The 21,711-nt window shown below is 41.8% G+C and overlaps 3 protein-coding genes across 5 annotated transcripts; 2 read left to right on the top strand and 1 right to left on the bottom strand.

Moving 5' to 3' along the window:
- The first annotated feature begins 2,039 nt into the window (after positions 1-2,039).
- Positions 2,040-8,161, top strand: zbed4 (zinc finger, BED-type containing 4). The gene is made up of 2 exons (XM_014152791.3): positions 2,040-2,176; positions 3,731-8,161. The coding sequence occupies exon 2, from the start codon at positions 3,922-3,924 to the stop codon at positions 7,741-7,743; it is 3,822 nt and encodes a 1,273-aa protein (XP_014008266.1). The 5' UTR covers positions 2,040-2,176; positions 3,731-3,921; the 3' UTR covers positions 7,744-8,161.
- A 556-nt stretch (positions 8,162-8,717) lies between these two features.
- On the bottom strand, positions 8,718-13,563 carry alg12 (ALG12 alpha-1,6-mannosyltransferase). 2 transcript variants are annotated; one of them, XM_082963274.1, is made up of 9 exons: positions 13,378-13,563; positions 12,773-12,905; positions 12,397-12,570; positions 11,066-11,260; positions 10,745-10,847; positions 10,283-10,507; positions 9,889-10,058; positions 9,545-9,620; positions 8,718-9,453 (listed from the first exon to the last, which is right to left on the bottom strand). In XM_082963274.1, exons 1-9 carry the CDS (start codon positions 13,534-13,536, stop codon positions 9,213-9,215), a joined length of 1,476 nt encoding a protein of 491 aa, XP_082819400.1. In that variant the 5' UTR covers positions 13,537-13,563; the 3' UTR covers positions 8,718-9,212. The 2 variants fall into 2 exon arrangements, with proteins under 2 accessions (XP_082819400.1, NP_001133910.1); NM_001140438.1 differs by having other exon boundaries at positions 10,283-10,506; positions 10,744-10,847; positions 13,378-13,554.
- A 129-nt stretch (positions 13,564-13,692) lies between these two features.
- LOC106575997 (cysteine-rich with EGF-like domain protein 2) lies at positions 13,693-19,830 on the top strand. Of its 2 annotated transcripts, XM_014152792.2 has the most exons (11): positions 13,693-14,072; positions 14,482-14,564; positions 14,776-14,886; positions 15,111-15,202; positions 15,291-15,467; positions 15,627-15,725; positions 15,839-15,922; positions 16,096-16,191; positions 18,839-18,979; positions 19,254-19,325; positions 19,518-19,830. In XM_014152792.2, the coding sequence occupies exons 1-11, from the start codon at positions 13,944-13,946 to the stop codon at positions 19,574-19,576; spliced, it is 1,143 nt and encodes a 380-aa protein (XP_014008267.1). In that variant the 5' UTR covers positions 13,693-13,943; the 3' UTR covers positions 19,577-19,830. The 2 variants fall into 2 exon arrangements, with proteins under 2 accessions (XP_014008267.1, XP_014008268.1); XM_014152793.2 differs by lacking the exon at positions 19,254-19,325 and having other exon boundaries at positions 13,694-14,072.
- The last annotated feature ends 1,881 nt before the right edge of the window (positions 19,831-21,711 follow it).

Here is a 21,711-nt window from a genome sequence, read left to right as displayed (position 1 = left end):
GCTCGCCAGCCTCCCACGCCTCTGCCGGCTCGTCGGCTTCTATGCCTCAGCCAGCTTATCCAGCTCACACATCAGGCTCGCCCAGGTACTGTCTCTCCTGCTCCCGCTCCTCCTCTCTGGCGTTCAAGAGCACCAGGCGGCCCTTCATTACACAGAGGGCTAATATAAATACTATTCATGCCAGTCTCTCTTGGTTAAGAGTTGCTGAGAGACTGACTGCATCACTTCATATTTTTATAAGAAACATGAATGTATTGAAAATTCCATATTGTTTGCAAAGTCAACTTACACACAGCTCTGATGCACACACTTACCCCACCAGACATGCCACCAGGGGTCTTTTCACAGTCCCCAAATCCAGAAAAAATTCAAGATAGCATACAGTATTACATAGAGCCATTATTGCATGGAACTCCCTTCCATCTCATATTGCTCAAATGAACAGCAAACCTGGTTTAAAAAAGATGAAGAAACACCTCACGGCACAACGCCTCTTCCCTATTTTACCTAGATATTTTGTGTGTACGTATTAATATGTAGGCTGCCGTTTTTAAATGTATGTAGTTCTGTCCTTGAGCTGTTTTTGTCTATTAATGTTCTGTAATATGTCATGTTTAATGTTTTGTGTGAACCCCAGGAAAAGTAGCTGCTGCCTTCGCAACAGCTAATGGGGATCATAATAAAAACAAAAATACCTCTGAGCCAGCTGTTGCCTCTCTTGCGTGAGCATGACAGATATTATGGAGGAACCATGAGCTCACGTGGGAAAGCATGCTCATGCGAGAGAGGGAAAGCCCACTTACACAGACAGGAACCTTTCAAAAATGTTCAATGGTAAACAAACGGCCACACTCTAAAAATGAGGGGTTCAACAAGGGTTCTTCTAAGATCCTCAAAGTTCTTCAAAGAACCTTCTTCAAAGAACTTTCTTGGCACTGAAAATTGTCCCCAAAAGGTTCTTCCAAGAACCCATTGGAGGTGCGGTTCATTGAGGAACCTCATTAGTTCTTGCAGGAACCTAACTGCCCAACTGAAACATTTGGATTTGAATTTGAAAGGACAGCAGGTGCAGGCACTTAACTGAAAAATGTAAAGGTCTCCTCAATTTAAGTTATGGTTTGTCCCTGGTATCTAAATTCCTATTGTTTTACGATGATACCCTCTATCTTTTCATATTTGTGCAAATCTTTCTAAAACAGAAAATGGACACAATTCAATGGATATCAATCAACAAAGGTAAGAATATGTAGGCTATAAGAATATGTTGAAGGCTAGCTGTACTGAGTGCAGATGACTGAACTGCTCACTTTTGTGTCTGTGTCTGCAGGTATACAGATGAGGAGGCATACAAAGGTATGTCTATTGGTATTGGAATGTTATGCAGATCACGTTTAGTAAACTATCCACCATCTTTTACCCCATCTGCCCCCTGTCCTGTGAAGCCTCAAAGCATGCATGAGGATTTACATACATGTAGACTAGTAATTTGTTCAAAGTTCGGTCTGTGTTAAAATTCACATTTGAGTTTCATGCTGGCTGAGACAGTGTCTAAATTTACTCACTCCACACATAGTAACATTTAGATTTCACATTGTTCTCAGACTATTATACAGCAAGCCTTTCATAACAATCTGTTTTGCCTGTGCTTATAGAAGTCACATGTGTTCATATGCATAAGTGTCGAGTTTTGTGTGTAAATCATTTGCCCAACGTGATGGTTTCAGTGCCCCTGTGAGAGACCCTTCAGGTCAAGAAACCCCGTTGGTAAGGTTAAAATGTAAGAGCAGTGATAACAGGAGGAAAACAAACAACACCGTTGGTAAAATTGATTAGTGTCTGTGTATTGGCGATGGCATATGCAGACAATGTTAATAATGCACCATGATGTCTATGATGTCTATCAAGAAGTAATATGTTTTGATCTATTAAGAAGTGTTGCTTTATCGACGAATATTTCGCCTTTTATTGTCCCTGCCGCCATATTGGAAAACCCTTCAACCCAGTGACATCATAAAGCGTGTTCCTTCCGTCCGATGCTGTGTGGACCTGATTCAACTGAATGTGAACTGCTTGGAGACAAAGCAATGAAGTAACCCCCCCCCCCCCCCCCCCCCGGATCAATCAAATGTGTCGTATTTAACTGTTTAGTAACTGAAACATAAACCACGATTTCAAGGTATGTATACTATCTTGATCTAATATGCTTTCTAGGGGTCTCCTTTTTTCTCTCCAAATAACGTCGTGAGTAATGTTCTGGGCTGATTCCGTTGGTCCTTCTGTTCCATTACCAGGGCACAATCTGGTTCTGTCTCACCAGGCAGGTTATGCCCTGTGTGGTTTAGCTAGCTGGCACGACCAGGGTCCGTTCTGTATCGGACACTGTCCCCAATTAATAAATAGGCTGCTTCATATATGTAGTTGAAATTTGGGAAATTATGGTTTCAGATTTCTGTTTTAGAAACCCATGTTTGTTTTTGTGTAGCTAGGTTTAATGTGATACCTAGTTAGCCTCTGACACTGACATTGTTATTAACTTGGCTGGCTAGCTAGGTTAGGATTAGCATTACCTAAATGGGCTCTAAATTATGTGTTGAGTTTGAAATAGCTAATAGCAAATCAACGTGTCACCTTAATCCTGGATGTTGCTCGTTAGCTAACTACCCGGAAAAGTAGTGGCCAGCTAGCTAACGTTGGATCAGGAAATAAGGCTACTGTAGCTACCTAGCTTTCACGCTAACTAGCAGTTGGATAACGTTCAAGCTAGAAAATGAGTATGATACTGCGGTAGCTATTTTGTCTAGATTCCATACATAAATATGGTCCGATCACCTGTGAGATCGGATTATGTTTGTGGTTGCTACAATCTTGGCGAAACATTTGTGGTTTGCTGGTGGCTGCATGCATGAATAACGATTAATTCCCCATTTGTCTCTTGTTCTGGGTTAGTTAATCTTAATAAACACTCAATGTGCCTGTAATAAGCAGTTTTATTTGTAGGCTAATTAAAGGCATTGTTGCTAATAAAATAAGGTTTACTTACTGTGGCAACCATGTAGGTTTACTTACTGGCAACCATGAAACCGATTATTAATTTGATAACCAATAACAATGTATTGTGATCTAGGCTATTTTTCAATCATACATTGGGAAATTATACTCATGATATAATGACATTAAATTATCATCATACCTACTTTGAATATTAATAAAATGTCACAAATTAATGTCAGACTATACATTTTGTCATAGATGGGGCTTAAAGGACCCCAAAGTTAAATTCATTGTTGGAAGCAATGCACACCAACATTGAAACCCATTTAAATTAAAATGTTTTGGGTGGGGTACCACCTACATAATGGTAGGCTAGTATCACTCTACACTCCTCAAACTCAACTCTGGACCTCAAAGCCCATTCCACTGCATTTTTGATTTTCCTCTCTAATCAGGGACTGATTTAGGCTTGGGACACCAGGTGGGTGCAGTTAATTATCAGGTAGAACAGAACCAGCAGGCTTCGGACCTCGTAGGGTAAGAGTTGAATACCCCGGCTCTACACTGTCGTACTGCTAAGCATGGCTAATATATAATATAACCTAACACATCTGTTTTAAGGGTAATATGAGGTCCGTTGGGTTTGCTGCCTGACATGTAAACAGTTTCTAGTCTGTCAACTTGTTTTTATCTGCTATTTGCTGAAATATCAATGTTTATTGAATTTCTCTCATTCCAGATCCTACTAGAAAAGGTGGAAACTTCGACACATTCGTAAATGGAGAAAATGGACTACAAGCTTGCTCCTTCTGATCTGGACAAACAGACTGAAACGTTGATGTGAGAAATGCTCTCACACCCATGACTCATTAACTTTTGTCAAGCTGCATCAGATAATTAGATTTTCTCGCAGAACTTTGGTGAGCTAACATGGATGGAGAGGAAGACCTCTCTCTTAAGAGTGAAGAAGATGTAGTAGACTCAGAAACTAATGGCACAGAAAACAAGAAAAGAGAGGCAAAAGGAACATGTCTAAAAATTGAGGGGCAAGATGGCTACGTGTTTAAATCATACAGCATTACCCCCCATGACACTGCAGATGCAAAAACCTCCTGTCCATCTAAAACACTGGCTAAAGACTCTTCCCCCGTGGCTTCAATTCACCAGGAGGAACCAGACAATTTATGTATTTCTCAGGTTGTTGGACAATTTAAAATGAATGGGTCTGTCAATGAAACAGGTGAGGCATGTGACAAAGAGAACAATCTTAGGCCTACTTCTCCAGCCATTTCAAACAAAAGCCTAAATCTAAACACTGAGGTCAAGATAGAAAATGACACATCTGAACATATTGAGGAAGAGGATCCAAACAGTATGGAGGAGGGGACCCAAGAGGATGAAAGGTTATCATATGATAGTTCTGTAGGCCCCTTTGTTACAAGAGACAATACAGATGATTACAGTAGTATGCTTAGTGGGTACACAAGCACTCTTTATGATGTTGCGATGGATGCTGTCACTCAAAGCCTATTGTCATCCATGAGAAGTCCTGCTAATTCTAATCCCAGGAAGAAATCCCCTGCCTGGAACCATTTCTGCATATCTCCACGTGATAGTACCAAAGCAATCTGTATGTACTGTATGAAAGAGTTCAGTCGAGGTAAGAACGAGAAGGACCTCAGTACAAGTTGTTTAATGAGGCACGTACGAAGGGCTCACCCCACTGTGCTTTTACAAGATGGCGACCTCTCCTCAAACACTCTGACTGCTTCTGCTGCCTCATTGGTAATATCCCCCTCAAATTCTTCAAATAACGGAAGCCTGGCAGCTAGCATTACTACTCCCGCCGCACGAAAGAACTCCTCACCGTCCACCTCTTCAGCAGAGGGCTCTGACATATCATCCAAAGAAGTGTTACCAAAACTCGAACCAAAACTAGGAAAGGGTGCCAAAAACGACACTGGCACAGTCTCGTCCTCACATTCCAACAACAACCATGAAGAAGCGGTGGATGGAGGTGGGTCTGAGCGCCTAGCTGCAACTCCTAAAAACTCAAGTTCTCGTAGAAGATCAGCTGTGTGGAAGCATTTCTACCTGTCACCTGCTGACAGTTCCAAAGCAGTATGCATACACTGCATGAATGAATTTAGCAGGGGTAAAAATGGAAAGGACTTGGGCACTAGCTGTCTGATTCGCCATATGTGGAGAGCTCACAGAGAAATTGTCATTGAAGAAAATGGACAGGGCTCCAACATCCCACCACCATATACAAACCCACCAACGCTATTGTCTCGCTCTCAGCTGCATCAGGACTCAGTAGTGGATGTTAAAAAAGAAACACTCTTCGCTCCATCCTCCCCAGAAACAATATCTGACGAAGTGCCCCATAATGAAGATGAAAGCATGGATGTGAAGGAGGAGTCTGACACAAACCAATCGGAACAGGATTCCTCCCTCAATCTCTGCTTTGGACTTCGAGATGAGGATGTTCCTTTACCTTCCTCACCATGCGATCTGTCCCTAGAGGGCTCAGGCCTGAAAGAGGATCCGGCGAGTTCAATCTTCCAACAAAACAAAAAAATCATGAAACGGGTGAAATCCGAAGTGTGGCACCATTTCATCGTCTCTCCAGGGGATCAGCTTAAAGCCCTCTGTCGATACTGCCCCTGTGTCATCAGCCGGGGGAAACGGGGCGACTTCGGAACCAGCTGTTTGATGAGGCATCTAATGAGAAGGCACCCTGATGTCCTCAAAAACCAAAAAAGTACAAACGATAAGGACTCCTCACCTCATCCCTACGCTATTCTCTCTGCCGCTGAGGCTGTTCCAGCCAAACTGACTAACAGCCCTGCCAAAGAGAAAAAGCCACATAACTCTGTGTTCAGTAAAAAGACATCAAAGTTGTGGAATCATTTTTCTATTTCCCCTTCCGATCCCACTAAGGTGGTTTGTTTGCACTGTAGCCGCACAATAAGTCGGGGGAAAAAGACGACAAACCTCGGAACTAGTTGTTTATTCAGGCACATGCAGAGATTTCATGGACATGTTCTTGAAAGTAACAGTACTATCTCAGGTGATGTGCCGTCTGCTGAAATTCACGTTAAACATGAACTCATGGACACATCTGTGTATGACGAAAACTGTGAAAGATTTGATGACTACCATCCGGTTGCCAAAAGAATCACCAAACTTGTTGCCGAAATGCTTGCACTGGATCTTCAGCCATCAGCCCTAGTAGAGAACACTGGTTTGAACCGATTACTGGAGTACCTTCAACCTCAATATTCTCTACCCTCATCTTCCTATTTCACCAGCATTGCCATACCAGACATGTATGAGAGGGTGAAGGAGGTTGTTGTCACACACCTGAAAGAGGCTGAGAGTGGTATCGTCCATTTCACAACAAGCATCTGGGTCACTAGCCAGACTCGGGAATTTCTGACTCTTACTGCTCACTGGGTTTCATACGAATCATGTGTTAGACCTCAGGGCGAGGACTTTCACTGCTCTGCTCTCCTCAGTGTGTCACAGATAGACTGTGACCATGACATGCTCAATATACAGAAGCAGCTCGAATACTTCTGGGACACCTGGATCAGCTCCTTAGGGCTGAAGAAAGGATTCACTGTAACCGACAACAATGCCATTGCAAATGTCCTGGAGGACAACGACCATGTCATCGTGCAGTGCTTTGGACACACCATAGACCTAATTGTGAGTGAAGCCATAAAGAGTCAGAGGATGGTTCAGAACCTTCTAAGCATCGCTCGGAAGATCTGTGAGCGTGTGTATCGCTCAGACAAAGCAAAGGAGAAGTTGGCCGAACTGCAGAAGGTTTACCAGTTACCTGAAAATTGCCTCATCCAGGACGTTCCCTCAAAATGGAGGACATCCTTCTTCATGCTTGAACGTCTGGTGGAACAAAAGAAAGCGGTCGACGAGATGTCGATAGAGTGCAACTTCAGGGAAATGATCAGTTGCGACCAATGGGAAGTGATGCAGTCGGTGTGCAATGCGTTGAAGCCCTTCGAAGTGGCCTGCAGGGAGATGAGCAATCGCACTGCCACTCTGGGTCAAGTCATACCACTGATACACATCCTCAACCGGAAGATAGACATGCTCTTCGACGAGACGATGGGCATCGACAACATGCTCAAGTCTCTGAAGGAAGCGATGGTGAGTAAGATGTCATCAACCCTACGCAACCCCAGGTACACGTGGGCAACTATGTTGGACCCGCGGTACAAGGCTTCCTTGTTCACAGAGGAAGAGGCGGAGCAATGCAAACAAGACCTCATCAGTGAACTTCAGGTGTCCCTTTCTACCTCAATTGAGACACAGCCTTCACTATCCAACGGATGTGGTGGGGAGGTCCCAGCGTCATCAAATAGCTCTCCCTCAAACAACAAGGACAACCTCTGGGCACTCATGGATGACATCAGACACAAGATAAAACAGGAGGACAAGCCAAAATCATCAGAGCTGGCAGTGCTGGAATACTTGGAGGAGGACATACTTGATCAAAGCTGTGATCCACTGGACTATTGGAACCTGAAGAAGTTACTGTGGCCTGACCTTGCCAAAGTCGCTGTCCGCTACGTGGGCTGCCCTCCCAGCATTGTCCCAGCAGAGATTCTGTTCAGCACAGCCAGTGTGAACTGTGCTCTGAATCAGCCCATGCCATTACTAGAAAACATGGAGGGGCTTCTCTTTCTAAAGGTCAACCTACCGTTAATTTATTATCAGCACTGATTAAAACCATTGCTTATGAGGAGCTCCTTATCAAGGTCCAATTCATAGAACTGTGAAATGACCCTTTTAGATTCAGGGGTAACTAAAGGAGAATAGATATGAGGTTCATTTTGAAAACATGAATGCATTTGGAATTGTTAATTGCATTTGTGTACTACTGTTGAAACACTTTAGAACTTGCATCAGTCAGCAATGTGTCAGGGAGGGAGGGCTGTATGTAGCAGTAGGGGTTGTGAATATTTGTTCTTGTCTTTTTTCAATGTCAAAGTTGTCTTCTCTCTCCTTGTGCCTTATCTAAAACTAATTCAGGTCAAAATGCTGTAAATACTTGTGCAAATCAAGTCTCAATTTAAATGGCTTAATTTTAGAAACAATGCTGGGTTTTTTTCCTAAATGAACACATGGCCCAAAAATAAATGCTGTGACTGAAAGATGTTAAGTTTTGTTATTTAATTATTTCATTGTGAATTTGTGGCTCATGGTACTGTTGATTTTAGAGATTGCTTTAACTTGCTGAAATATTTAATATTATGCAAGATATTGCTGTTTCAGAAGCAATTTGTTTGAAAATGTCTTTAGCACAATTTTAAGCTTATTTAAGGGATTAAATTATGGGTTGTCAAGTAATGTACATATGTATAAATAATGATTTCTGAACTTAATTTGATAAATGTGGAAGCTTTCAGACTGGAGCCATGCAATTTGTTGTCATTTGTAAATAAAGATTTCTTATGTAATCCTTTGTTCCTGGTTTCTTTTGTATACAAAATTGGACCTGTTCGGTAGTGGACGTTGTAGCAAAAAAATGTTCTTACTAGAAAAGTTCAGGCACCACCTGCCAGTTTCACTTAGTATTCTCCCTACAAAACATCACTGTCATGGAACAGTCACCAGGAAATGTTTAAATGTAACCTCTTGAAACATGTAATAGTGCCTCAAGTACTTCCTTGTAAGTCAACACACAGGACAATGTATTTTTCACGTTTCCTCAGTTTTATTCCAAAGCTCACGACAAGCAGTTTTGTTCATATAGGAAACTATAAACACATTAAAATGGATCAATAGCATAATGAGTTCTTTGAACTTATTTCAGAAAAAGAAATGCGGTTATCTGACCACTTTGTTTGAAGGAAGTGTTCGACAGTAAACCAGTTACCTGGTTTGGTGGAGTATAATTGGAGAATAAGTATTGTCATGGATCATTTTCAGTTGAAGTAATGAAAGGCCTATATACACTTTGCATGTGAATGGAGATCTAAGTTAGCATAGCCAGACACGTTCTAGTCTTTTACCTATTACAAATAAAGCAGGTGATCTCAGTTTACCCTACCAATACCTGGCTCCAACCAACTTATAGCCCAAAAGAGTGATTGACTGTTCTGTTTTCAATACACTGCAATTTAGTTTTGGTTATTTACAATTTGGTCATGAGAAAATACTAAATCCTGAAAAACGACATCACTGTCAGTTCAACTGGGATGCTCAGGGTTGGGTACTCTTTCTAGCAACACCAGTTTGTCTCCCAGGTTTATACTGAAGAAAGGAAACCGAAAGGCATTCAACAACATGTTGCTGTAACCTTGGATGAAGGCCAAAGGCATGTGGGAGTCTTTGAGTAGTGCTATCTGAGTGGCATTGGCCTCCATCAGAACATGGGAGTAGGTCTTCATATCAGGGTGTCCAGGGCCAACGTCTTCTCTCTTGTCATACCTGACAATAGAACACAAAGCTGAATCCTTAGAATGCCTTTAGAAGTTTGGAAACAGTTATATTCCAGAGTAGAATACCTAGTCAAACTAACCTCCAGTTTCTGTTCAGTTCTAAGAAACGTGACACTCCAGTTTGGGCAGCAAATACATCAATATGAACAGAGACATCTGAGGAGAAGCAATTGATTACATACAGCCTTTAATCAGTGTTTCTGCAACCATGATACTTCCCTTACTGTCTGATATACATTTTTTTTTATAACCTCTTACCAAGGGATATAGTGAAAAGATAAATAGGTGGGTAAACACTGATAGCAGCGAGTAAATTAACGCTCGCTACTATACATAATACATGTTTCCGCAAAAGGTGGTGAAATGCTTGCTAAAAAAAAGGTGTGTAAACATTGTTTACCCTCCACTACATCACTGCTCTTACCTGATGTAGATGGTACTAGTTTATGTAGTACCTGCATCCCCCTGCCTCCAGGGTAGTTGTGATGGGACACGTACAGTGATATGCTGGAATATGCAGCATTTGTCACTAACTGGCCAACCACGATTAAGGAGCCAAGTTTATACATCCAAGATTTGTGGTAGTTGTTCAGACTGTAGGACCGAGAATTGAAAAGGTTCAACATTATTAAATAATGTGGTTTCTCTGTCCACACTTAAAGCCCACCATATGTCCCCCGAAAGACAATTGAACTGTGACTCCAACATCCTGAAGGCCAAAAATGTCAACAAGCACTAATCATGTTTTTTTCCCCCAACATTATACTAAACCTCCCTGAACAGACAACACTCATGCCAATAACAGCCTCTCTCCTTACATGAAGGAGCAGCCCCGTGCAGCCACTATATTCAGCACAGGGAAGGTGTAGAGGATAAAGCGTAGCTCCTTATGGGGCAAGAAAGAGTAGAGCAGGATAAATCCTACAGTAGGCAGCAGCAGGGTGCGCGTCCGTCTGTCCAGCAGGCCTAGGGGGACGAACAGCACTGCGCAGCCCAGGGCACGGGGTAGAGCAGAGTAGAAGTACCACAGAAAGGGGGAGGTTTACTGGAGAAGAAAGTCAAGGAAAGATAGCAAGTTGTTGTTTTCAGATCAAAAGTGGGCTCTCCGTGATGAGTGGAAAATGACCCCATTACTTTTATAATATTATCACAAACGTTGATACTAACTCAGAATCGATCAAGGAGAAGCAGGTGTCAAGCTGCGTTGCATGATTTAATTAGTTGACTGTGTGGGCATCGTTGTTATGGGTTAATAAGCATTTAGTGAAGTGAAGGATATTCCCCAGTTGGAGCTCTTGTTCAGGATGGTGTTGTACCAGAGTACCTGGCCCTCGGGCCAAAGCAGCTTATTCCAGAAGAATGAGTCAATGCAGACAGTCAAAGCTGAAAGAGAGAAGATAAAATTAGACGTTTATCTAAAGAGCACATATATTTATAACACTTCTAATCCTGAAACTACAGGGTATGTATGCATTTGTTCCAGGCAAGCTACAGCACACCTGACTACTATAGCCTAGTCAGCTGTGTTAGTGCTGGAGCAAAAGCCTGCACACCAAGTAGTTATCAAGGACCATAATTAGTGTTGCTGATAACAGATTTACCTAGTGACAGAGCACCTGCAGGAATGGCATAGTAGAACAGTTGAAGGATCCCCAGCCTCCTGCTCAGTAGTGACATGAGCAGCATAAGACCCAGGTAGAGACACAGTTCTGATCTAAACACGATGATGACGAGAGCAGAGAGACAGATGAAGGACCCATACCTCTGCCCCATCCATGCAGTGAACGCCAACAGGACTAGGAAGAAAACAGAACAGACCATTTAACTGCATATGATTATCAGAGAAACTGCTGGAAGAAAGGACTTAAAATAGACTATATACACAAAATTATTTGGACACCCCTTTAAATTTGTGGATTCAGCCATACCCGTTGCTGACAGGTGTATAAATCAAGCACACAGCCATGCAATTTCCATAGACAAATATTGGCAGTAGAATCATCTTACTGAAGAGCTCACTGACTTTCAACGTGGTACCGTCATGTAGTGTATTTTAAAGGTGCTACACCTAGAATTGTTCACCAACAGTATGTGTAAGCTAGGTTAATTGCAACAGCACTAGGCTCCAGTCAAAACAAATATCACCGCATTCCATTTTGATGTTACATGAGACTCGTAATTGAGCCTTACATTTTTACATTTACATTTTAGTCATTTAGCAGACGCTCTTATCCAGAGCGACTTACAGTAGTGAATGCATACATTTCATACATTTTTTTTCCCCCCCGTGCTGGCCCCCCGTGGGAATGGAACCCACAACCCTGGCGTTGCAAACACCATGCTCTACCAACTGAGCTACAGGGAAGGCCTTACTTTCAGTTTTGGTCCACCAGCTTTAAACAGCTGTACAAATTATATTTTTTGTTATGGAAAATATATTTCACATTGATTTAGATGGTACAATGATTCCCTACAATATGCCGTGCTTGTTTTCTCACTGAAATTGAGAGAACAGTATAGAATTGTAGCAACCAGGAAATGGCAGAGCGATTTTTACATTGGCCACTACATTCCAATACATAACATAGCCACAAAGTCAAAACAGCTTTCCCATTTTGACAACAGGTGCCACTCCGCGGGAGAAATCAATAGGCAAATATCACAGCCAATCACAACACTGCGGGTAAGTAATACTGTGAAACACTATCATTCCACTATTACTGCAGATTTATTATGGACATTATCTGACATTACAATGCAAAAAAATCCTTTCTGTAGCACCTAACACATTGGTGGACATTTTTATTATAGATTTTATCCTACATGAGGCTTGTCTCCAACAGTATTTTCATCAAGATTTTCATCCAAGAAATGTTTATACTATAGTCATGTCATATATATATATATATATATATATATCGGTGTCTCTTACCTATTGGCAGTGCAAATACATTGGGGAGGGGTCTCGTGCTGTAGAACATGAGATGGAACTGTGAGGCGCAGGTGAGACAGAACAGTCCCGCAACTGTCGACCCGAACTGCCTCCGAACCTCCCTCTGCATGCGCCATAGAGCTAATGTCACACACACTCCCAGGCAACCCCGCGCTGGACAGCAAAAAGGTACACATCAATACATTTGAGTAAGTGGACTGATTTGTGACAGACCTGTCAAGCTGTACTTGATTTAGTTTGTCTGGCACTATGGAAACAATTGAGTAGTCCCAAAAGTGAAAAATCTATTGGACCCAGGTCTTCTCTATTGCACTGCTATTGTTTATGGATATCATATAATAGCAGCAAGACTTACCCATTAGTTGTGTGTAGAATTTGGAAGCCTCCAGTAGTGACAGGAGGTAGAACAATGGGGAGCATGCCGTTGATATGAACACAGCACCAAGGAATGTCCGTGGCACCACACCAGAGAATTCATGGTGGTCATACTGGTGAGACAGTTGGAAGATACTGTCAGCATCAGCAATGGAGTTCTGGCATTTAATTATTATTTTTTTAACCAGCCAAGTCAGTTAAGAACAAGTTCTTATTTACAATGATGGCCTACCCCGGCCAAACCCGGACGACGCTGTGCCAATTGCGCGCTGCCCTATGAGACTCACAATTACAGCCTGTGATGCAGCCTGGATTCGAACCAGGTACTGCAGTGACGCCTTTTGTACTGAGATGCAGTGTCTTACACCACCGCGCCACTCGGGAGCCTAAACTATTTGTCATTGTTTAGGTGGGCACAAAATGACTCACGTGCAGGTAATGTTGTAGAAAGCGTTATCAAGAGATGAAAAATATAGTTTAACTGTCAACAAGCATTTGCACCATGCATATGTAAAGAAGATTAGCTACCTTTTAGCTAGCTACCGTTAACGCTAGTTGGCTGTTGTATGCGTAGCTCTGTCTTACCTTTTCAAAATCAAGTCTGTGATAAAGAATATCATGCACTGCTTGTAAGTTGAAACTCTCTTCAACTTTTGTAAAAGGACAAATAAACAAATGTAATAGAGTCACCGAAATGAGTAAAAACAACAGTGATTTCCCAGACGCAGCTCTCTTCTCTGCCATGACGTGAAAGTATATAGGAAGTTGACGCCTGCGCAAAAATATGGAAATGTTAATTTATTTTTCCACGTGGGTAGAATGAAGACGGGTGTACCGCGCGTGGCAGAATATCATTGGTACTTACAGTGATTGATGGGCAAAATGGCAAATCACGACAAGCCACAATCGTACCAAGAGCCTGTCCCGAAAAAAGTAGCTATTTTTTTCTACCTGCAAGTACATATTATTTTCGAATGTTTTGCATAGATAACGCTAGCTGACTTCCAATAATTTTTTTATATGTGGCTAGACTCTGTGCTGCATGTTTTTAGGGATAGGAAGTTTTCTGGCAAGTAGCTAAGGTATAACGTTAGCTATGATGTGATACTTCGAGTCATTCAACTGCTATCCAACTACTGTAGCTATCCAGAATGCTATCGCTCAGTCAATTATTGTGGCTATTTTGTAGCCTAGCTTGTATTTTATCACAATGCACCTATGCAAAAGACTTAAAAAGCTCATGTAATACCTGCAAACAGATAGCTGATAACTTCATTAAGGTAAGTTTGAAATGTTCTTCTGTGCATCATTTGCCTTGGCTAGCAGGGCAGTACTATCAATTGGTCTGATTCAAACCACAATCAATTGATGTACTTTTATTTACCAGTGGGCAACCAATGATGGTGTATTGTGCTTGAAATGCATTAATGTAACTAAGTCCTCCTCTTCTGACCTTGATGTAGGCTATGTAATATGACTGAGCATCATAACACCGGTATACTAGTGAGTCAATTAACGTTAGACCAGTTTATAATGTGGGAGTCAGACCAAATAACTAGCTAACATATGTGTTCTCTTTACACCCAGATTATCAGACAGTGCTGTAGTACATTTTCACCATTGATCAAATGACTGCCATAATCTGTGTCTGGTTAGCTAGTCTTCATCCTCACACTACTGTACCAACAGGGATTGGACCGAACAAAAAAGCAGAACTTTGGTGGAGGAAACACTGCTTGGGAGGAGAGGGCACTTTCCAAATATGAGACGAGGTAAGATTCCTATACACCACTCATCACACAAACGATTCCCCCTAATGCTGGACTGTTGCTGTGTTTATCACATATCTGTTTGCTCTGATCAGTGATTGCTAAACCTATTTGTCATGCTGACCAAGACCACGTATTCTCTGTTGACCCAGTGGCACAATAGATGCTGATTTCTCTGTCTCCTCTTCCCTTTCCCTCCACCCCCTCTCCTCAGTGAGATCCGCCTAGTTGAGATTCTGGAGAATCTGTGTGACAGCAGCAGCTTTGACTGTAACCACATGGTAGAGGAGCATGAGGACCACTTTGAGACCTGGTGGTTCAAGAGGTGAGTACTTGACCTGAGTGCTCAGCTAGAACAAGAGGGCAGCACATGTCCCATTAGCGCAAAAACCCTAACTTACTTAGGCCTTTTACTTCTCCTGGAGCATAGGCCATTGATATCAGATTTCATGACCCCATATCACTATATTTGTCCTTGTGGAATATCTGAACTTCCAGGCTACAAGTCTATTGTGTATTGTGATTTGACATCTCGCTCTTCCAATCCAGGCAAAATAAGCATCCTGATCTGTATAAGTGGTTCTGCATTGATACCATCAATGTGTGCTGTTTGAAGGGAACATTTGGCCCTGATTGCAATGGTAAAGATATACTCCTCCAAAACCACATTTATTTGACTAATACCAACCAGCCATGGGTGAATGAGAATCATCTGTTTCCTTCTGACAGCCTGTGTGGGGGGTTCTGAGAGGCCTTGCCATGGCAACGGTGTGTGTGACGGTGATGGAACACGAGGGGGTAATGGCAGGTGCAACTGTGACCATGGTTACAATGGGGAGTTTTGTCTGGATTGCATCGACGGATACTTCAATGAAATTAGGAACGACACGTTTTCACTATGCACAGGTACTTGGTTTATTATGTTTGCATGTTATTTTTTAACAATGATTTACACATCCATTCCTTTCAGATCTAAGCATTGTGCCTAGGGGACGGGCTAGGGGTGTATTTGGAGCAGGGCATGCATCTCAGACCACCTTTCCCACTCAATCCCCTACACTACAGAGTGCCACTCCTCCTGCAAGACCTGCACTGGTCTAACCAATGAGGACTGTGAGAAGTGCAAGACTGGCTGGGGGGAAGATGACGAGGGGGCCTGTCTTGGTGAGAGAGACATTTTTATACTTTTCTGTGGCATAATAAGTACTTTCCCTGTCATGAATTTGACATCAAGATCAAATTCACTTTTCCTGTTGCTTCTCATTGTGTGACACTAGATGTGAACGAGTGCTTGAACGACCCTCCTCTCTGCAAAGAGGATCAGTACTGTCTGAACACAGATGGCTCGTTCTCCTGTAATGGTACTGTAAAGCTGGTTTACTACTTAGTGAGAGGGCCATATTTACTATGTTGTTGGATGCATACATCTATTGTATTAGGGTCTGAAAATATAAACACGTATACTGACTAAGCTATTTGTAATAAACTTTAAACAAGTATTAACATTTGACCTCTGTGTTCTCCTCTCTGGCAGGCTGTGACAAGGTGTGTTCAGGCTGTACTGGGGCAGGGCCTGATAAGTGCCAGAGCTGTGCTCCTGGATACCAGGACACAGAGGGCACCTGCACAGGTAGGGAGTCATGGGTAACTGCATATGTGGAGTGTGTCTGAAAGTGGGCTTTGAAAAACAAGTGGGAGGATCAACACGAGTTGTATCGAAAAGTAACCGCTTGCTTGCTGCTTCCTTGTAGCATTTTAGCTAAGCCTAACCCCTTTCCTAACCTAAACCTCATTCTCCTAACGTACCACGTTACTTTTCCTAACATACCTAACCGGCTTTGCTAAAATGCTACAAGGAAGCAGCCACGCAAAAGTCTTGAGTGGCAACCAATCTGCCCACTTTTTTTTCCAACAACGCCCACTTTCAGTCACATTCCACATATGCAGTTACCCACACTTGGAGCTAGGACATCTCACCTTACACTGTGGCCCTGGTAGAATACTAAGGAAGTATCTTCCTTTCCTCTCTCCCTCCCTTCATCACTTCTTTGTCATTTGATTCATTATTTTATCCTTCTTTCCCTCCCTGATGTTGCCACCGTCAGTTGTCCAGCCTGTGTACCCTGTTGGCCAGTAACAGAGAGGCAATAGTCTTGGACATAGAGTAACTCGTCCACAATGGAGGTACCTTAAAGGCAGGACGATACATTGCATTACCACTCGCAATGCTATCCCTACATTTCTCTACATGCTAAATCTAGATCCATGTTTTAGCAGTCAGATACTTTGCTTAAATATACTTTTTATGCTCTAAAGATGCACTACGCAGAAATCGCTCCGCCATTGCCTGGTTGCTGAAATTCTATTTGTTTGCCTAATTTCAGTTTGTGACATGACAAGCAAGTATAGTGTCGAATCATTGTACCATCTAAACTGCTGTGAAATTTATTTTCCATAACCAAAAATATTGTATTTTCAGCTGTTTGAAGCTGGTGTACAAAACCGTAAGTAAAATACTTAAAAACAGGAAGCATAGAAATGACAAATATGGAACAGATCTACCGCTTCATTAGACTTGCTTCCAATGAGAATGACAGATCTGTAACTCACATTTCTATGTGAATTTGGTCGGGTAACCCCAAAAAGTAACATATTGCATCTTTTAATGAAATGGGAATGACATGGATGTTGTTGAATGCTTATTGACATGCTCGTAACTCCTTGGCAGTCTGTGACGTTTAAGATGAGGGAGGACGATTATTTGTTTTATGAGCATGGCCTTATTTCTATTACAGCATATTGGATGACTGTCATTCATATTTTATTCACCTAACATCGATAGGTTTAGGCTACTACATAATACTCAAATTTAGCAAACGAGAGTTTCTTTTGGACAAATTCAGGTATATTTATCCCCATTCCGTTCGCTTTCGTTTTAAATGTTTTTCATCAGAATTGCCGGAATGAATACTTTCATAGCACTTAGCACATAGCACTTTCATAGCAGCCACAAACGAACAGCATGATAATTTGGTGCTTTGTATAATTTCTTCTCGCATCTAAGTACTCTCCTCACTTTTTCCCTTCCCTTGTGGATTTCAGTGCAAAACACATCAGCTGTCTGTGCCCAGGCGGAAGAAAACTTTCCAAGCAACACCTTCATATCATAACCGCTACACACAGCCTACATTGTTGTCACCATATTAGCGAACGTCATTGCCAACACATTAGTAAATCTGCTACAATCATGCAGTTCAGCAGTTGAACCAGCAGGTCCTGGTGGCATTAAATTAATACAACTAAAAGCTTACCTTGACTTGGAAGAGTTCCAGTGTTGGATAGCCATAGCTAGCTAATTAACATAGCATCCCTCTCTGTTTCAGTGTAGGCTAAACTAGCTAGCTGCTTTCGCCAGCAAAGTGAAAATGAAAGAAATACAACTATATATAGCTAGCTCTCTTGTTTCTCCTTAATTTTTCAAGAAATTAATTTGTTCAAAACTGTTCAGCTATTGTCTTTCTATCTTCGCGTCAACTACTCACCACTTTTTATGCACTGCAGTGCTAGTTAGCTGTAGTGTATGCTTTCAGTACTAGATTCATTCTCTGATCCTTTGATTGGATGGACATGTCAGTTCATGCTGCAAAAGCTCCGATAGGTTGGAGGACCTCCTCCAGAAGTTGCCATAATTACTGTGCAAGTCTTTGGAATGGGTTGAGAACCATGAGCATTCTAAGTTTTGTATTGAAGCCCGTGTACTCAGAGGAGAACGGAAACTAGCTGACCTCCGGCTACACCATCGTGCTACCCTACAGAGTGCTGTTGGGGCTACTGTAGACCTTAATTTCAAAGAGTGCGTTTTCATCAATTATTTGGTGACGTGAATATATTTTATAGTTTTTATGTAAAAAGGATAACTTGTTTTAAGGTTTCACTTTTTAATGAAATTCACTGAGGATGGTGCCGTTTGTTACTATACAAATACTTTGCCAACTGCTGATGTAAAAGCTTTATAAAACGTCTCTGTCTGAACCTTCTCTCCAAAACAAACTTTTCAGGAAATTGAAAAAAATGACCATATTTTCCCATTACCGAACATACAATTATAAAACTTCAGAAGCTATTTTGAATACATTCTTGGTTATAGAGTCATGAAGTTAGTACACTGAGGGAAGTTAATGCTTTCAATAAATGTAACATTTTTTAATAATTGGCAGAAATTGAGTCATCAGACAGTGCTGAAATCCAATTTGATGGTTGATCTGTTCTCTGTTTAGATGTGAACGAGTGTGAGCAGCCTGACGCTGTGTGTACTGCGGAGAACCAGGAGTGTGTGAACAACAAAGGAAGCTACATCTGTATCTGTGCCAGCAGTTACGAGGAACAGGAGGGAGTCTGTGTCAAAATACCCGAGCCAGGTAATCAATAATACGTTTTGACTAGTTGATTTATGATTTTAAAATGCATTTTATACATGACAACACACTTTAATTGAGTGTAGTCAGTTATTTTGTGTTATTGAATTATTGTTTTATGTAACTGCATTCTGCATAATAAGTCATGTTGACCACAACCATGAATTAAATTAAATCCAAATTAAATTAAATCCAAATCAAATCACTCTGACTTGGCAGGTTAAATACACTGTAGTTACTACTACAGTAACAGTATACTCTCTATGAAATACTGCAGGTGCAGTTGTATCAGATGACTCTTGGTTCTCTTGGTTGACACTGTATTTGACATCAGTGCATGATCAAGCAAGTATGTGTTTGAAGATTTTCTCAAATTCTATGTCCACAATGAGGTCATTCCTTTTGCAGCATACACTATACATAAAGACCAAATAAACACCATAAGGAAAGGATATTGTTTTACATGAGTTGAGGGGTGTGGGACTTCCAGCGCTGGTCAGTTATTTTCAAGTGCTTGGGGTTTTGTCTTTGTTACCTTCAGAGGAGAATGAGGAGGCGGCTGAAACGGTGAAACATCCAGAAGAGCACGTGGACCTTTGACTTTAGGAAATGAACCAATCGGAGCAAACCAGGAAGAGCATTTGGAGTAAATGTATTAGGTGGGTGTGACCTGTGATACTACACCCCTACAGCTCACAGCATCAAAATATCTTGAGGCCACTACTTTTAAATAACTACATGGCAGTTATTGAACACTTGACATGCATACTGCACTCTTTAGACTTTTATACCTGTGGATTATGGATGGACAGCCAACAGAATGGCTGAGAAAATAAAGATTCAATCCCCAAGTACTCTGGTTCTTGATTTTGCTGTGGTTAACCCAACAAGTGTTGTCTGGTTTGTATATTCATGCAGGATTTTAACGTAATTCAAATAAAGTTTTTGAGAACAGAAATTATGGATCTTTCTGGATTAGCAGTGCCTAAAACATCCTATTGGGGGCAGTCAATGCAATTAAAATACTGTTGTTGTAGTTTTCAAAATTGAACACAAAGTGGCACCCTAACCACATAGAATAAATCTCAAATCAGCTGTTAGTTGAATGAATCGGCAGAATGAAACGTACTGTTTTTGTTTTGTTTGAGATGAAATGGATCAAATGTGGTATTATTTTAGGGTTAGGCAATTGAAAAGATTGACGACCATGTCTTGTGGATGAACTAGTGAAATGTGTATGTTTTATTATGAACCTGATCCTAAATCATCAAATCAACTGTTATCTGCTCCTGATCAAAGGCCGCATATCCCACTAACCTGCTTCTCACCCGCCTAAGGAATGACGTAAGTTGTTATGACTGTCTTTGCAGCCTTAGAGCTGGATGAGGAGCCAGTTGAAACCTGTCCTGGCTGGTGCTTTCCACAAAAAAAGCCCCCCCCCCATACACACACTGCTTATTGCCCACATTTCCTCTCTGGTACTTTTCCAGTGTTTCATCTGTTCAAAACCACAATGTGTGCCAAAAGTGAGATGAGATTTGAGTATACAAGAAACCTCAATGATATTCCCCATCTGTGTGCATAATGGTTTTGTTTTTTGCACCCAGATGCAAGATGTTATGTCAGCATTGTAAAATTAGATGGGCCAAGATCTCCCTACATATGCTATATAAATGTAATTCAGGATTGTATACATAAGTAGTGTATAGATGATGCCCTTATATTGCTCGGAAATACAAGGAATGCTCCACTTGCAACACTCCACCGACTCAACAGTGCATTGCAGTCAGTGAGGAAAGTATGCATTCGTGTCACAACAGGTTGCTGTGGAGAATTAGTGATGCCATGAGTAGTCCTTCAACTTTGCTCTTCCAGCATTTCTCTCTGTCTCTCGCTCTCAAGCTCAGAAACAACAATACTGTGAAGATTGACATGGAAGTCTTTGCAGCGGACTTTCCCAGAACAAGGCACTTCAAAAGGAACTAGTACACTCCATTCAGATGTTCTTATTAGCCTGCAATCTAACCCTTTTGTGGAGTAAATCCCTGCCTGAACTGTCAAATGGCCTCAGAAGTCCACGTGTGTGTGTGTGTGTGTGTGTGTGTGTTGGTTGAAGGGTTGCTAGGCTCTCTTCCACCTCTCTGTTGTGGTTGTGTGCTGCCAGTAAAGGCCAGCTGTGGTCCACATGGTCTGGTTGTACTCAGGGTGACCACAAGGACAGGGAGTACAGACTGACTTCCCAAGGTATAATGAAATTGGGAGAATGAGATGGAGATGCTGAAAATATTTATATTTTCATTCAGAAATGCATTCATGAGTTCAAGTAAGACAGGTGTCATCCATTGATACCTTTACATGCATCTGGTGTCATCACCCCTTATTAAATTGTCGGAGACTGTAGGCCAACCAGCTGGTTGGGCATGATGATGACTCTTTGGTTGTGGAGTTTTGGATGGGGCTGACCTTAATGAATGTCATGCTATAATCTGAACTAACTTCTCTGAGGGCAGTGTGTCCATTGATGTAGTGTCAATGATGGGACACGGAAGTGCAATGCAGGATACTCGTTCCCCCCTTTTCTCTCTTTTTGGCATCAAAGCCTGTGCCCTGTCCTTCCCTCTCCTCTCACCCCTCCTCCAGCTGTGGTTTGGGGTTCAGATCGCTGCAGAGAAGTGAAGCAGTTGCACCATGTGCTTTCGCTCAGGCTACTGCCTGTGATGTGGCTCGCTTCTTTC

This window comes from Salmo salar, chromosome 17 (genome assembly GCF_965601325.2).
Source record: "Salmo salar chromosome 17, fSalSal1, whole genome shotgun sequence".
Taxonomy (NCBI): domain Eukaryota; kingdom Metazoa; phylum Chordata; class Actinopteri; order Salmoniformes; family Salmonidae; genus Salmo; species Salmo salar.
This window is presented reverse-complemented; position numbering and strand designations above follow the sequence as displayed.